Source organism: Bufo bufo, chromosome 5 (genome assembly GCF_905171765.1).
Source record: "Bufo bufo chromosome 5, aBufBuf1.1, whole genome shotgun sequence".
Lineage (NCBI taxonomy): Eukaryota > Metazoa > Chordata > Amphibia > Anura > Bufonidae > Bufo > Bufo bufo.
In genome coordinates this window covers 53,914,305-53,932,486 of record NC_053393.1, presented here as the reverse complement: position 1 = coordinate 53,932,486, position 18,182 = coordinate 53,914,305, and the positions used below count along the sequence as shown (strand labels likewise).

Sequence of the window (18,182 nt, the reverse complement as noted above, 5' to 3'; positions counted from 1 at the left end):
AAGCGGCCTTAATGTGATTGGGATGAGTCAAAGTATAAACTGTGGGTGGTGATCGGACAATGTTCGCCCTTTATTTTAGGTTCTGCAGCAGGGTGTATGTTGAGGCAGAGTCACATTTAGGGCTCATTCAGACGGCCGTATGCTGTCCGCAAAAATGAGAATAAATTTTTTTGTGGATTAGATGCTGTCCCATTCACTTCTATGGGGCCCTTTTCTTCCATTGCACGGCTCAGCAAAAAAATTAAACATGTCCTATACTTGTCAGCGAAAATCAGGACATGGCCTTTTTGAAGTCTATGGATCAGCAAAAAAACGGAATGCAATCAGTTTTTTTGCGGACATGCTGAACTGTCCGCAAAAAAACGGATCCTCATTTTTGCGGACAGCATACGGCCGTCTGAATGAGCCCTAAAGAGAATGTCATCAGAAAATGACCTGTTGTTTAAATCACCTTTTTATGTTTAATGTGTATTTAAAGAATTTTTCTATATTTAAACAAAAACCATAAAATCCTGCAGTTTTCTCCCTGGCCACTAGCCTAATAATAGGCGCCACTTCTTGGTCTGTACAGATCACTTTACCGCAGTTATCTCCTTATCTGTCATTCTAATCCTGCCTGTAATGATATCACCTCTGTGTATAGATAAGACAGGATCCTCCATTCACAATAGGTGATTGTTGAAGCTGATCTATTCTCTCCTTGTACAATGACCTCCGCACAGGTCACACAGCGTGCCTAGAAAACTCTCCCATAGAAGGCAATGAGGTCCCCTCCTGTCCATTGTGTCTATGGACCATGGGGCTGCCGTAAAGCAATTTTCTTAATGCTTTCTAAATGTTGTTAAAAACAGCTCAGACAAGATTGCGCCCCCATAATCATGTTCAGAAAATAGAATTAAAAAATCTGAAAATAAAATCAGATTAGAAAAAAAAGGTGATGTGTCGCTATCTAGTTTTAAGTGGCAGATTCCATTTTAGGTGACACATTTCCTTTAATAGTGGGTGACGTCTCCCCTTGCTGTGATACAGGCTTCCACTCTGGCATGGTAGTGGTCATACATATACCGGATGTCCTTCTGTGGTCGTTCCAAGCTTTTTCAACTTGGACCGCGTAGTTCAGCCAAGGTGGTTGTTGGCTGCTGTGCATGGGAGATGCGTCGTCAGATTCGGTCCCAGACATTCTCCATGGAGGATGGAGCTGGCCAGAAGATCTGCTGGAGACCCTGAAGAGCACGTTGTGGAGCACGGGCAGTGTGTGGACGGCGTCGTCTTGTTGTCTCCTGAGTTAAAAAGTCAGACTGGTTCCACAATGTCCTGAACATACCGAAGGCTGGTCAGTGTACCCTCCAAAAAAGAAGGGAATGGCCATAATAGGTAATGGCGCCCAGTGGCGTAGCTAGAAATGCCTGGGCCCCACAGCAATGTTTTGAATGGGCACCCCCTCCCCCAGTAATTTTTTCGCAACCCCTTTCTTTCATGCCGCCCCATTCCTGTGGCTAGTAAAGATGGCTCTCTCAGACCAGGCCCGGCAGCTGTTCCATCTGTTTCCTACACTGTCTATACTGCCACTGTATATCATTTCATTGTGTAATACTGTTGAGGGGGCGCTGACCAAATCCTTTAGTCCTCCACCTCCTCATGGATGGGCCCCTTCTGGGTCAGGGCCCAAAAGCAGGCGCTTCCCCTATAGCTACGCCCCTGATGGCGCCCCACACCATGACACCTGGTGTTTGACCTGTGCGTTTCCGCTCTATGCATGATGCCCTCTTGCGGACTCTGATGTGACCATTGTTGGCGTGGCAAACAGTACAGTGGAAAAATAAGATTTATCTTTGAAGATACACTACGTGAAAATGAAAAAGGAACAGCTGTGCTTCTAGCTTCACCCCGGCGACCTTAACCCAAACAACCTCTATATAAAAAGAAAGCTCTTATGAAAAGAGAACATAATTTAAATAACAAATATATGTTAGTTACACTTTGTTCTAGTAAAAAAAAGAAACGTTTCTTTCAATATTTTTTTAACATTTTCACAGAAAAAAAAACTGAAAAATACAAAAATCTATTTTTATTATTATTATTTTTTTAAACAGCCCAGTGTATCATGGGGAAATAAAGAGCAATGGTTAGGTCATGTGACATCACGTCCATCGGTCATATGGCCTAGGCGCACCTCAGCCCCATTGAAGTGAATGAGGCTGAGCTGCAATACCAAGCACAGCCACTATACAATGTACGGCGCTGTGCTTGATGAACTGAGAGAAGACTGCGGCGCTACTGTGAGCGCCGCTGCCTTCTCAAACAGCTGATTGTCGAGGGTCTCAGATGTCAGACCCCCCACCGATCAGATACTGATGACCTATCCTGAGTAAGGTCTTAGCAGGAAACCCCATTTAGGCTCCATATGCCTAAAATATGAAAGCCTCTATAAACTTTTTTTCCTGAAAATAACAGCAATCACCAGTAAGTAGAAGTCCTTGGGGCGTCACTTTAAACTATAAAAAAAAAATAAAAAATAATAATTATAGTATTTCTGGCAACTAATATAGCCACCTGTACAGCACCTAGTGTATGACGGCACCCAGCTTTTCTAAGCTCCTGGCCGTCTCTGCAGTGATGATACATGGATAGCGGAGACATCACCCCAGTGACTTGTTATAAAAGTATAATGTTCTTCCAGCTCTCTGCCTTCACACCTCAGAAGGTTCATGCTGTCAGAACGAGAAGTCTTCAGCTGGTGGGAACGTTCTATCAAAAGCTACAAGACGCCTCTCGTCCTCTGCAAGGAGATGTAGCCATCAATCAGGCGAACCTCTAGTGCAGATATGACAAGGCGCAGGGGGCAGCCTCAGAAAATCTGCGGGAAGCGGCAATTATCACAGCCGGTTCGCCGTCCGGTTCCTACAAGGCTCATTTCAACGAACACGTAAAACATAATATATATATATAAAAAATAATAATCTACTCCAGATTCTTAAAGGGAAAGTAAGACAAAAAATACCCATTTTGTACGTCCTTTTGCTTTTAAGAGAGGGTTGTACAAGATTAGAAAAACATGACTGATTTCTGCCAAAAACAGCGCCATACCTGCCCGCAGGTAGTATGCGGTATTGCAGCTCAGCTTCACTTTAATAAAACTGAGCTGCAATACCACATACAACCTGTGTACAGGTGTGGCATTGTTTTGGTAAGCTAGCAGCAATATATTTCTGTAATCTGGTGCAACCCCTTTACATCTATTTTCTTTGTTATTTTAGGGCAGATTCAAGAGGCCAAATTAAAAATCATCCGCGTTGCTGCTGCTGCTGCAATAAACAGATGATTTTTTTATATGAAGTGCGAATGACCCCCCATGTGACCTATTTAGGGTCCTAATAGGACATATGGTCGGGGTTTGTCCTAAAAGAGCATCTCCGTTAGGGATCATTCAGATGGCCGTATGCTGTCCGCAAAAATGCGGATCTGTTATTTTATTTTTTTGCGGACCGTTCAGCATGTCCTCAAAAAAATGGATTGTATTCTCTTATTTTTGCAGACCCGTAGATTTCAATGGGGCCACGTCCTGAGGAGGAGGAGGGGAGGGGTTGTGGCCACTGCGCCACCAATGATAACGAACGTTTATTACATTACAAATGCAGGCGGCGGCAGAAACACATTGCTGGCACCCTGACCCGCAGCAATTAACCCCTCAGGGGCCGCAGAGGCAGGGTGCCCGTAATGTGTTTCTGCCGCCGGCTGCATTTGTATATTAAACGTTAATTATCATTGGTGGCGCAGTGCCCCCCCCCAGTATTAAAATCATTGGTGGCAGTGGCCACAGGGTCCCGTCACCTCATCTCATTGGTGGAGCAGTGGCAGCTTCTGATCGGAGCCCCAGCAGTGTAATCCTGGGGCTCCGATCTGTTACCATGGCAGCCAGGATGCTACTGAGGTCCTGGCTGCCATAGCCGACTCCCTGCTGCTGTGAGCACAAAGCACAGGGCAGCAGGGACAGTGTGAAGTCCTATTTACCCTAATAGAAATCTATTAGGGTGAATAGGACAAGAGGTTAAAAGATCCCAGGTTTTAGCCCCTAAGGGGGGAAATAGTTATTTAAATAAAAAAAAATAAAAAAAACACACACCAAAATATTAAGTATAAATCACCCCCTTTCCCAATTTTACATCTTAAATATATAAACAATAAATAAATAAAATATTACATATTGCGAGGTCCGAAAAGTCCAAACTATTAAAATATTTAAAAATATCTCCGGCGGTGAACGCTGTAAGAGAAAGAAAAGAAAAACTGCGCGATTTGCCTTTTTTTTTTTTTTTTCCTTGTCTCCCCCCCCCCCCCCCGCAAAAAAAAAGGATCGGACTGTTCGAATAGGGGCCGGATGTTCCATAAAATGCGGAACGCACACAGCTTTTTTTGGCGTTTTCTTTTTTTCATGTGGTATTGAGTATTAGTAACATACATAGTACATAAGGACGAAAAAAGACATTTGTCCATCCAGTTCGGCCTGTCATCCTGCAAGTTGCAATACTTGCAAAGCTGGATTACAGCTTATGTCAGATGGTTTCACACTAGTATTGCAAGCCCTACAACACCAGGGAGCAGTACGTAGCAGCTCCAGGTGGCGGTATACGTAGGTTGGTATACAGCTGCTCTTCATCTATTCTTCTAATTTGCTCCCCGGGGAACCACAATATGTATTTTGCAGGTGATTAGTATGAGTTGTTCCCATCATTATCTGCTGTAAATGTATTAATTCCATGCCTTGTAGTTTATAAATCCTGAGAAATTATAATGGAAAGGAAAAAAATACCGTAACTTGCATATGACTTATTTCATCGAACCATTAAAATTCAGAGGATGGAAGAACCCCTGTTTGGCCGCAGTGAAGACTTAAAGGGGTTATGCCATGATTAATGTAAAAAATAAAAAAATGAAAATCAGACATCATATAGTACACGACTATCTCTTTCTAAGGCCTCATGCACACGACCGTTGTATGCATCCGTGGCCGTTGTGCCGTTTTCCGTTTTTTTTCGCGGACCCATTGACTTTCAATGGGTCCGTGGAAATATTGGAAAATGCACCGTTTTGCAGCCGCATCCGTGATCCGTGTTTCCTGTCCGTCAATGACCTGTCCTTTTTTTTTGACAGACAACGGTTCACGGACCCATTCAAGTCAATGGCTCCGTGAAAGAACACGGATGCACACAAGATTGGCATCCGCGTCCGTGATCCGTGGCCGTAGGTTACTTTCATACAGACGGATCCGAAGATCCGTCTGCATAAAAGCTTTCTCAGAGCTGAGTTTTCACTTTGTGAAAACTCATATCCGATAGTATATTCTAACACAGAGGAGGCGTTCCCATAGTGATGGGGACGCTTCTAGTTAGAATATACTACGAACTGTGTACATGACTGCCCCCTGCTGCCTGGCAGCACCCGATCTCTTACAGGGGGCTGTGATCCGCACAATTAACCCCTCCGCCCCCCCCCCCCCCCATTGTAATATCATTGATGGCCAGTGTGCGGCCCCCCCTCTATTGTATTAATATCATCGGTGGCCAGTGTGCGGCTCCCCCCCCCCCCCCCCCCCGATCATTGGTGTCAGCGGAGATACCGATCGGAGTCCCAGTTTAATCGCTCTGGGGCTCCGATCGGTAACCATGGCAACCAGGACGCTACTGCAGGCCTGGTTGCCATGGTTACTTAGCAATATTACAATATTAGAAGCATCATACTTACCTTCTGGCTGCTGCGCTGTCTGTGTCCGGCCGGGAGCTCCTCCTACTGGTAAGTGACAGGTCTGTGCGGCGCATTGCTTAATGATCTGTCACTTACCAGTAGGAGGAGCTCCCGGCCGGACACAGACATCGCAGCAGCCAGAATGTAAGTATGATGCTTCTAATATTGTAATATTGCTAAGTAACCATAGCAACCAGGCCTGCAGTAGCGTCCTGGTTGCCATGGTTACCGATCGGAGCCCCAGAGCGATTAAACTGGGACTCCGATCGGAATCTCCGCTGCCACCAATGATCGGGGGGGGGGGGGGGCCACACACTGGCCACCAATAATAATACAATACAGGGAGGGGGGGGGGCGACGGAGGCCGCACACTGGCCACCAATGATATTCAAACTGGGGAGGGAGGGGGGTCTGCCCCCTGCTGCCTGGCAGCCCCTGATCTCTTACAGGGGGCTATGATACGCACAATTAACCCCTTCAGGTGCGGCACCTGAAGGGTTAATTGTGCTGATCACAGCCCCCTGTAAGAGATCAGGTGCTGCCAGGCAGCAGTCATGTACACAGTTAGTAGTATATTCTAACTAGAAGCGTCCCCATCACCATGATGTAACTCAAATCCGATGGTATATTCTAACATAGAGGCGTTCCCATGGTGATAAAAATATACCATCGGATTGGAGAAAACTCCGATCCTATGGTATATTAACTCCTGACTTTACATTGAAAGTCAATGGGGGACGGATCCGTTTGAAATTGCACCATATTGTGTCAACGTCAAACGGATCCGTCCCCATTGACTTGCAGTGTAATTCAGGACGGATCCGTTTGACTCCGCACGGCCAGGCGGACACCAAAACAACTTTTTTTTCATGTCCGTGGATCCTCCAAAAATCAAGGAAGACCCACGGACGAAAAAACGGTCACAGATCACGGAAAAACGGAACCCGTTTTTGCGGACCGCAAAAAAAACGGCCGTGTGCATGAGGCCTAACAAAGCTAGAACCAGCCCTGTACCTCACATGGGTCCAGAGATCTCCTCATTCATTGCTCTACTTACAGGCATGCTCAACCTGCGGCCCTCCAGCTGTTGTAAAACTCCAACTCCCAGCATGTCCGAACAGCCTATAGCTATCAGTCTACAGAAGGGCATTGTGGGAGTTGTAGTTTTACAACAGCTGGAGGGCCGCAGGTCGAGGATGCCTGCTCTACTAGATTTCAAGCTGGCAGCTCAGGAGGTGTGTCCTTTCTGCTGCCTCTCTCATTGTAATTGTCACAAGTCCTGGCAGTTGAAGGATGGTACTGAGCATGTGCGTCCACCTCAGAAAAGTGGACAGAAATATAAGGAAAAGAACAAACAGCAGGTGGTGCTATACAGTATTGAACAACTCATTAGGCATTTAAATATTTTAACTCACATGCATTTACAAAAGATCCAGGTGCTGGTTTGAAAAACGTAGAATATTTTTTGTGGGACAACCCATTTAAAGCGAACCTGTCACCATGATTTTGGCATAGAGCTGGGGACATGGGCTGCTAGATGGCCACTAGCACATCTGCAGTACCCAGGTCCCACAGCTCTCTGCGCTTTCATTGTGTTAAAAAACAGTTTTGATCAATATGCAAATTACGTGATATGAGTCCTGTAGCCGGAGAGGAGTCAAGCCGGAAAGGAGCCCAGCACCGCCCCGCGTCCTCCGATTCTCCTCCTTGCCTGCTGACGTCACAGAGCTGGAGCGCCGAAATCTCGCGATGCGCGAGCTAGCGCATGCGCAGTTCGTTCCCTGTGCTGATGCCAGCACAGGGAATGAACATGATGCCGACACTGCGCATGCGCTCGCTCGCGCATCGCGAGATTTCGGCGCTCCAGCTCTGTGACGTCAGCCGGCAAGGAGGAGAATCGGAGGACGCGGGGCGGTGCTGGGCTCCTTTCCGGCTTGACTCATCTCCGGCTACAGGACTCATATCACGTAATTTGCATATCACTCAAAACAGTTTTTTAACACAATAAAAGCGCGGAGAGCTGTGGGACCTGGGTACTGCAGATGTGCTAGTGGCCATCTAGCAGCCCATGTCCCCAGCTCTGTGTGCAAAATCATGGTGACAGGTTCGCTTTAAAGAGCGTTTAGCATCAGGAATTCGCTGATAAACCAGGAACCATGTCTTGTAGGGCTAGCTGAGCTGAATGCAATGATACCTTTCACTTAGTGATCGATTACATCATTCTGGAGAAAATATACTTTTAATCTGTATGCAAATGAGCAGTTGAGTGCACTGAGGGCGGGCCCAAGCCTCTGTGTGCACCCTTGCTCCTCCTGCTTTCTCTGCCAGACCCCCCTTCGCCTCCTTGATTGACAGGGCCAGGTTCCTGCATGGTCATCTCACCTGGCCCTGTCCATCAATCAAGGAGAGGGAGGAGTTCGCTCTTGGTGCACTTACCTGCTCATTTGCATATGGATTTACTTTTTCTGCAGAATGAAGCAATGGATCATTTATCACATTCAGCTGAGCCAGCCCTACAAGGCATGGGGCCTGTTTTATCTGGTTTAGGGCTTGTTCACATGACCGTATGTATCTTGCGGTCCGCAAAAAACGGATTCGCAAAAAATACGGATGACGTCCATGTGCATTCCATATTTTGCGGAACGGAACAGCTGGCCCCTAATAGAACAGTCCTATCCTTGTCCATAATGCAGACAATAATAGGACATGTTATATTTATTTGCGGAACGGAAATATGGACATACGGAAACGGAATGCACATGGAGTACCTTCCGTTTTTTTTTGCGGACCCATTGAAGTGACTGGTTCCGCATACTGTCCGCAAAAAAAACAGGTTGGACACGGAAAGAAAATACGTTCGAGTGCATGAGCCCTTATTTAATTCTACTGACAGACTCCCTTCAGTACAGTTTTTTATTCATTTTTTACGCCGAAAAGTGGATCATGAAAGGAGAGCGAGTATGAAGGACGGATACTACTTTTCTTCTTTTTTTTTTAAATCACTCCTGGTTTTAGCTCCAAAAACTGCATTTAAAAAAAAAAAACTGAACGTGTGTCTGTAACTATAAAGAGAACGTGTCCTCAAAAAATGACCTACTGTTTAAATCAAGCTTTTACGTAAAAAAAAATTTTTACGGATGTTTGGTGATTTTATTCTCATTTTACATGTCACTATATAAAAAAAGAAAATAAAAAAATCCTTAAAAGGCTTATCCAGGAAATAATAATGAGGACCTTTCCTCAGGATGAGCTGTTTCTGGGAGCCACTGCGCTCATCGGAGCTCTGGTGACCGCAGCCAGCTTCCGCTAGCTCACCAAGCACAGCGCCGTACATCATATAGTGGCTGTGCTTGGTATTGCAGCTCAGCCCCATTCACTTCAATGGAGCTGAGCTGCAACTAGACCATGTGACTGATATACTGTGAAGTCACATGGCCTAGGAAGAGGTCGCTCGTGGGTCCCGGGTGTCGGACCCCCACCAATCTAATATTGATGACTTATACTCGGGATAGGCCTTCAATATGAAGTTCTCGGTGTGACTGCGGGTCCCAGAGATCCTAGCGATCTGCCCCATTGTCTCAGATGAGAATACCGCTTTCAAATCAATCAAAATCACTGCTAAGGGCAATCAAAAATAATAAGGGCCCATTGAGCTGACATACCTGATACCAGTAGGTCCTTGGATTGTTTACCACACAGCATGCAGTTATTTGGTCATTCTTTAGCTCTGCTATTCCGTTCTTGATGCTTGGCGTGGACAGTCCAGTGCAGATGTAGCAAACGTTAACTTGACGCTTAGTATGTTAAATCCGTAGAATAAGCAAACCTTAACTTGACCTTTTCAATGGCCTTCGTTGTGTCAATTTCAAGTTTGCTGGAACTGTATTTTTAACGCGTCAAAGGGGTTCTCCGGGCTACAGATTTTTATGATAGGTGATCGATATCAGATGTCGGAGCCCCCCGCCGATTACCTTTTTCTGGCAGCTGAAGTGCTGAAACCTATGAGTGTGTGGAGCGGGAAGAGAAGGATCCATCATACATTGTGTAATTTGCGGTGCCCGCCTAGTGAAGCTCAGATGCCATTCACTTGAATAGGAACTGAGCTGCAGTACCCCTGCGTGGCCACTACACAGTGTATGGCGCTGTCTGCCTGCAGCTCTGTACACGGTATGATTACAGCTGATTAGTGGGGGTGACGACTGTCTGATATTGATGACCTATCCGCAGGATATCTGTAGCCCAGAGAACCCCCTTAAAGAGGACCTGTCAGCATGACGAACTCTAGTGAACCAGGCCCACTTCCTGTTAGGGTCGATCCTGCTGCTTAAAAAGATAACCTTTATTGCCAAAATGATCTTCGGCAGGCGTAAAAGTCATAGTAGATGTAGTGCGCATACAATGGTTACAGGATCTACAGCGCGTGTGTGGGATTACAGGGCCACAATGAAGATGCCTCGCACTGTCGGTCAAGGAAAAGGGGGATTCGTCCAAGACTGGGAAGCAAAGGAGCTGAGGGGCTTCTTGGTGCACTGAAGACCTAATTAACCTATTGCTTACAACTAAGATAAGAATGATGTCATGGATTTTAATCAGCACGGTCAACCCTACCAGGTAGTAAGCAATCTACCTACTGACAGGTGCTCTTTAGTGTCTGCTACATCGTTGGGTCCACTTGCATAGGAATGAATAGAGGGCGGCCACGCATGTGAGGTTGCTGTCCGCTCACGTCGGGGGTCCCATTTTGGAGATAGGTGCGGGTCCCACGCGTAGTGGTAGGCTATCAATGTTTCCCAAGACATAAATTTCCCCCATTTCGATGCCCCCGGTAGAGAGAAGCTGCAGCAGTAGTCAATGAGCCCCCCCCCCGCCATATAAATAGATGAAAAGAAGAAGCGTTCACAACAAAACTCCAAAACTGTGAAATCGTTCTAAGAAAGTGTTTTTCTATCAGTCTGTCTGGTGTCGACGATTTAATGCAGCATCCGAAATGACAGGGAAAGAACCGCCTAATGATTCCTTCCCTTTCTTTGCAGATGAAACATTTCTTACATCCGGCAAACCGCCGTCCCCGACTCCCGATCGGCTTAGAGAACAGGCAGACTGGAGTTTAATTGGGAATTTGGCTGTTGACCTCTGCTTAATGATCAAACCCCCTACACCTTCATGTCTTCCCTTTTATTTCCCAGGCCCGAATCTGATGTGAAACGTTGCGGTTTTATTTTTATACCGTAATTTCAAGCAGTTTAGTTCTCGCAGTTAAATGAAGTCTCGGGTCTCCGTCCGCTCAGTAGGGGCTATCATCTTCCTTCATTACACCTCCCGTGCTCATCGCAGCCACATTGTGATCTGTATAGAGGCGGCTGTACATTGCGTTTCCCTTTGTTCCCATTGTAATGACGCCTGAGAGCCTGTCCTTTTTAGTTTTCTTTTGATGAAATCCAATTCTCCCCTATTAACATGGCCGGCTTCAGAGGCAGGTTTTTGATCTACTGATCCTAAGCCTCCCATCTCCTGCGTTATAAAGTCGACCGCCACCAATCCATTGCTAGACGGAGTGGGGGTGCACTTTTCAATGAGCTGCAGATCCAAATTATCCTAATGCATCCTGCAGGGGTATTGATATTTGTACGTTTTAATCTCTCCTCCTATTGCATTTTTGTGGCCGCAGGTTTTAATGCCCCGGCGTATGCAACATTGCTTTCAATTAAAAATCATAGCGTGAAAAGTATAAACCAAGATTCATAGGAAAAGCTTTTTGAACATGGCTGAATGTGTAAAGCCAGAAAAAGCTGACTTTTTTTTTTTTTCCCCCCTTGTAATTCCAGACAATTCCTTATACATTTAAACCAATCTAAGCTTACAGATCTGCAGTGTAAAGCATGGGGGATGAGCGGTACAACAGTATAAGCCACTGATGAAAGGAGGTGTGTCACCGATAAAACAGTATATAGTTTTAAAAAATTTGAGGCTATTTAGGGGAGGAAACTCGTGTGGCAGGGAAGCCTGACTTGCCGGTTTTCTCAATGAGTCCGGACCACAATTTACTTTATAGAGGTTGTTTCTAATCATCGAAAGCAGCAAACTATTACATATTGATGTGCACAGTATCAGGGCTGTGGAGTCGGTAGATAAATGCTCCGACTCCACAGCCCTGCACAGTATACATAGGGGAAGAGGGGGGATGATGCTGCAGTTTGTGAGCCAAGTAAATAATAGAATTCTGGTTTCCTGCACTTACCACTAGAGGGAGCTTAGGAGATTAGTGCATACTGTTTGTACATAACACAGTATGCTGTAAGCTCCTAAACTCCCTCTAGTGGTGGCTGCAGGTAGACAAGTTTTTGTCATTTAAAGGCATTATTGTTAAAAAAAAAAAAAGTATGATAGGTGGTAAGTGCTGGGTCAGTGAGCCCGACATTTACCATCCATCCTGTGCATAGGTGATACATACTTTTCATGAGATAATCCCCCTTGTATAATCCAGAACCAGAAGTAGTACGCATGTCAGCCCACCGCTTCATTCACTTCTATGGGGCTGACATAGACTGTGCCTGTTAGTCCCATAGTGATTAATGGAGCGGTGGACCAACGTGTGCACCACGTTGCAGGGAATTTAGAGCTCTTTATCAGAAAATTGGAGGTCTCACTACAAAGACATATTAATAAATCGGCACTGTGCATCTCATTATACATTCTTCCAATGGCAGACTTATACAACTTTCAAGAGGTCTTCTGATAATAATTACCTTTAATCTAATGCCCGCAGCCTGCCTCCTGAAACGGAAAATACATACTTACCTGCTCCCTGCCGCTCCGGTCGTCCAAGCTGCCTCCGCTGTGCCCATACACCTCTGCAGGTTACATGCTCCACTGCAGCCAGTAACTGGCCACAAGCGGTCACTGCTGAAGCCAGTCATTGGCTGCAGCAGAGCATGGGACCGTGGCCATGCAGCATCGAATGTAATCACTGCAGGGACCGGAACATGGACACAGCAGAGGCATTAGATTAAAGGGGTTGTCTGGGTTCAGACCTGGACACAACCTGATCTGCACTCATTCACCATGAATGAGTGGAGCATCGTAGCTCTTTATGCTCCGATGCTCCCCCTTGCCCTGCGCTGCATCGGGCAAGGTTGTTTGTTTACATTTGGACACTGCTAGGCTGGAGGCTTCCGCCTAGCAGCGATCCCAGTGACGTCACTGGCTCTGACGGGCGGTCTTTAGCGCTGCCCCAGCCTGTAACAAGCCTCCGCCTAGCTTACCCATGGAGAGCCCGGTACCTCACTCGATCTCAAGAAAATTCCCTTTCCCTGCTCGATTCAGTGGGGGCGCATCAAAGCCTGAAAAGCTCCGATGCTCCACTTATTCATGGTGAATGAGTGCAGATCGGGTTGTGTCCAGGTAATTATTACCAGAAAACCCCTTTAAGGCATAGAGGTCATCTACTGCTGGGTCATGCACCTGGGTACGTCAGGTGTACATGGTGAATACAGTGTGAACAAAGCCTAAGACAGGCAGACTTTGTGTTCTGTTCCCTTTTACATTAAGACCCTGCAGCCGACGAAGGATTGAGTTTGTATTGTTTTTTTTGTTTGTTTTCAGCCCGCCTGTAATGTACTGTTCTGTCTTCCTGCAGTGTGGAGGTCACGTTGGCAAAGAGAGATGTGGGCCGTATGTGGGCAGAAGTAATCGTGGGCGACAATCAAGGAGAATTTGTTGCAGATCCAGCACAGTGTGCAGCAATAGCCGAGCAACTGGTACATCTCACATCCGAGGTCTTGGTAAGTGGGTTCTGCAGTGATTGTTGAATTGACGGCGGAGCCCAGTCTTATGCTAATCGGGGTATACAAAGGGTTAAGTTGTGAAATAGTTCCACAGAGTGGATTTTGCAGTTAAAAGCCGCTTTCTGAACATGAAAATTCTATTTTTTTACATCATTTTCTGAACAGAAGTGGTTTTCAAGGATTTCAATATCGATGTCTTTCTGCAGGATAGGACATCAGCAGCAGATCCGCAGGGTAGCTCCAGCGCTGGAACTACACAGGCCCATCCATTGTGCAGATGTGTTGATCTGACTACTTTGAAATTGCTGATCTGCGGGGTTGCGAGCATGTAACGTTCTTATCTGCATTGTGACCTCTGTTTATAACGCAGACACAATCGGTACCCATTGGGCCCTATTGACTGGTGACTGATCAGGCCCATACCTATGGATTGATTGAGTCCTTCAAGGTTCCACCAAGCTGTCCATCGTTATGACGTGACAAACAGTGCTGCCTGAACCCCCAGAAGCTGAGTCGGAGGCTCCTAGCCTAAACAGCACTGCTTTCTGTTTAATTAAAGGGGTCAAGCAAGGGACCTTTGCTTCCTTTCATGAAGTCAGTATGCCTTAATAGAGCATATGGACAGAGGTTGTCTTCTTGAGACCCCTTTAGTACACAGTTTCCTGTTTCTTATCATCGTAAAATCCACTTAGTGAGGAAACTCATTGTTTCCTGTGGCCATCTTTATCTGGAAGTTTTTACTTTAATGTGATTGTCTGGTTTAGGAAATCAATTTTTAAATGCTCTTGGGGGGGGGGGTCCTCTTTCAGAAACATTAGCTGTAAGACCATTTTCACACAGCAGTATTTTGGTCATTATTTGCAAGCCAGAACTAGAAGTAGAAGCGTTGCAATTCTTTCCATCACAGGTAGTCTGTCAGCAGTTTTGACCCCTCAATACTGCTGACTGTATCGTCCATCAGGAGTTGAGGGGAGAAGTTAAGGAGCAGCTCACTGCAGAGAGTGATGAAATACACAATGAAATACAGGTGGCCAAAGAAAGTAAAAACAACCCTAAAACATTCCTCAAATACTTAAATGCAAAAAAAACAAGGTCAGAACATTTAGGACGGTGATGGTTACAGGGCCCTGGGTCCAGATGGATTGCACCCTAGAGTTCTAAAGGAGCTCAGTTTAGTTATTGCTTTGTCTGTGTTCATAATATTTACAGATTCTTTAACCCCTTCCTAACCAGCGGCGTAAGAGTACGGCGCAGCGGGACGTGACTTGCCGCCCAGCGCAAGTCTGATCGGGCGGGTGCAGGAGCCCGATCAGTGGCAGGGGGGTGCTGACCCCTGCTGTATGAGGGCATTGGTGAAAACACTAATGCCGGCGCAGTAATCTTTGATGTGCCGCGGTCCGTGCTGACCGTGGCATGTGCTCTGTATAGGGAGGGAGCAGCCATTGGGTCCCCGCGCTGCTGTGACGGAGACTCGATGGCAGCCCGATTCCTTATTTAGGCATTGTGGCTGCCTTCCCTCTTAGCCTGTGAGATCCAGCCCCCTGGATCTCAAAGGAAGCAAGCTGTAAGTGTATTACAGGATTATGTAACTGTATGTAGTATAATTTCATGATTTTCCTATTCCATGACGTAAAGTCATGATTTTATGAAGGACACGGAGGCTCCTAATGCTGTCTCTCTCTTTACTGAAAATCATAGCAGCAAAGAAAAAAACATTGAATACCGAAAAAAACCATGGCAACAAGCCTATCCCCTTAGCCCCAGTGTATATATAGTGTCTTCCCACTGGGATCCTCCTCTTTCTTTGTGTACTGCCAGCATCTGAAACTGAATCTTCCTGGCGAAAAACAAACCGGAACGACCGGAAACTTCTTCGGTAACTTCTCCTAACCGGAACGAGAAAATAGAGTACGAGGAAGAACGGAACTCGGCATCGAATAGGTGGAGCATGCTCCCCAAGGCTTGACGTCTTCACCCTATGGAAAAATATTGCATAAAAAAGTATTGAGAACTTCGACAGGGATCACCATAATGTATATAAATACCGTCACTGTTAAAACAGAAGTCATATATAACTGAGGCAATACACAGCGTATCAAACAAAGTCGACTGACAAAACAGGGAGGGCAGCGAGAGGGGTGGGGCAATACTCGCCTCCGTGTCCTTCATAAAATCATGACTATACGTCATGGAATAGGAAAATCATGAAATTTTATATCAGGATACGGAGGCTCCTATTGCAAGTTTAAAGTTGAGCCACCACAGACGAAAAAGCATGAGATGGTGGTCGAAAATAAAATTCCCGGAAAGTGGATTCCCTAGACCGATCTGCCAACTTCATGACGTCCTCCAAACGAACTCCGGAAACTGTTATGGAAGTGGCTGACGCGCTCCGAACTTAATGTGCGGTGAAAATAGAAGCATCAATCCCCGCGAGGGACAAGATCCATTTAACCCACCGTGAGAGCGTAACGCTGGCCACAGGGGAAAAAGGCCTGCGGAATGAAATGAACAGATGAGGGGAATTCGAAGGGCGCAAACTGATTGTGCGCGATTCGTATTTCTGTAGACAAACCACTGGACACAACTGTGGTGAAGAGGGGAAAAATGGATAAGAATACCGAATGTATGTTGGTTTTTGTACCCCTGTAGTAAATGAGCGGGCGTCATAGTCTAAGGCTCGTATATCCGACACTCTTTTGCAAGAGATCAGGCATTATAAGGTGACCAGCTTCGCGGACAACTGTCCTAACGACAATTGTCCATTAGATGGCCAATTGATGAAGAAGTTTAGGACAGTAGATACGTCCCAAGTCGCTGAAAAACGAGGTCTCGGTGGACGGGAGAGTCGAGAGCCTCGGAGTAATATACAAACCAGAGGGTGCTGTCCAGCTGGACACCCATCAAACCCACCATGCGTGGAAGAAATTGCGGATCTGTAAAGGTTGATAGTGCGGTACGCTTTGCCCTCGTCGAACAAAGGCGACAAGAAAGATAGTATGGCAGTTACAGGTGCTTCAACTGGATCCAAATCCCGCGTGAGGCACCAACGAGTCCAGGAATCCCAGGCTGCTCGATAGGCTCGTCTGGTCCCGGGGGCCCATGCACTCTTCAGTAAGAATCTAGTCGTCTCCGAAACGCCAGAGACGTCCCAGGGACCCCGACACCCTGCAGGCAAGGAGATGCAAGACTCCTTCTAAAATCAACGGGTGAAGCCTACCCGCTGGTCCTCTGAGAAGGTAAGGGTGAGCGGGTAGGAGGACCGGCTCGTCGACGAGCAGTTCTAACAGATGGGGAAACCAAGACTGGGACCTCCAGAAGGGTAGGATCAGAACCAGTTCGGCGGAGTGACGTCGAACCTGTAGAAGAACCCTCGGAATCAGAGCGAAGGGCGAGAACGCATACATGATGGGCTCTGACCACTGTTGGAGGAAAGCGTCCACTGCTTCCGCCTCCGGGTCCGGCCGCCAGCTGAAAAATCTGGGTAGTTGTGCGTTCAACCGCGACGCGAAGAGGTCGATGGAGAAAGGGCCCCATTGAGATGAAACGGCAGAAAAAATTGTGACATCTAATTTCCAATTGCTGGAGTCGGATATGAAACGCGAATTCCAGTCTGCCCGAATATTGTGGAGGCCCGGAAGGTATTCCGCGACCACCATGATGTCCCTGGACAAACAATGATCCCAGAAGTCTTTCGCTAGGTGTGTCCGTACCGAGGAACGCGTGCCGCCCATGCAATTGACGTATCGGACTGCCGACAAATTGTCCATACGGAGTCTGATACAGGCCCTGACTGTGCCGTTGACGAAACTGCGTATCGCCAAAGAACCCGCTAGAAGCTACAGGGAATTGATGTGGAGACGAGCCTCGTCCGGAGACCAAGGACCTCCGGTGGAGACGCCGTTGCAATGTGCTCCCCATCCGTGAAGGCTGGCATCTGACTCGATAATGAGGTCCGGCTGGGGCCCGAAGATAGCCCTGCCATTCCACACGGAAAGGTTGTGGATCCACCACCTCAATTCGTGTCTGGTCTCCACGTCCATGGCGAGGGTGTCGGCATAAGACGCTCCTGCTCGTAGGTGCGTGATCTTGAGGCGTTGTAGCGCTCGGTAGTGAAGCGGTGCCCGAAAAATGGCTTGAATGGACGAGGCCAAGAGACCAATTATTCGCGCTAAATGTCTCAGGGACACCTAAAGTCAGGGAGTGTTTCAGCTCTTTCCGAATAGCTCGGACCTTCGACTGGGGGAGGCTGAGAGTCTGAGCGACGGAGTCTATGGTGAAACCCAAAAACTCCATGGAAGTGGAGGGGGTCAGGCAAGACTTGTCTAGATTGATGATGAATCCAAGGCTGGAAATGAGTGCCGTGGACATCATTAGATGTTCCTGAAGGGTGGATGGATTGTGGGCCATGAACAGGATGTCGTCCAGGTAGATAATCAATCGCACTCCCCGGCTGCGAAGCCAAGCCACTACCGGACGCATCAGTTTGGTGAAACACCACGGGGCGGAAGAGATACCGAAAGGGAGACACGTGAACCTCCAAATTTGATCGTTCCATAGAAAACGTAGTAAGTCTCTGGAACTGGGTGCCACAGGGACCGTCAGGTAGGCATCCTTTAAGTCTATTTTGGCCATCCAATCCCCTGGAAGGAGCAT

General features: G+C 46.9%; 1 protein-coding gene across 2 annotated transcripts in view; it reads left to right on the top strand.

Moving 5' to 3' along the window:
• NUDCD1 (NudC domain containing 1) overlaps nucleotides 1-18,182 on the top strand; it is a 1,097,680-nt gene that overhangs the window by 1,053,630 nt on the left and 25,868 nt on the right. For both annotated transcript variants that reach the window (XM_040434250.1, XM_040434251.1), the window contains exon 7: nucleotides 13,379-13,523. In XM_040434250.1, the coding sequence (XP_040290184.1) occupies nucleotides 13,379-13,523 (145 nt within the window). The remainder of the gene's footprint in view (nucleotides 1-13,378; nucleotides 13,524-18,182) is intronic.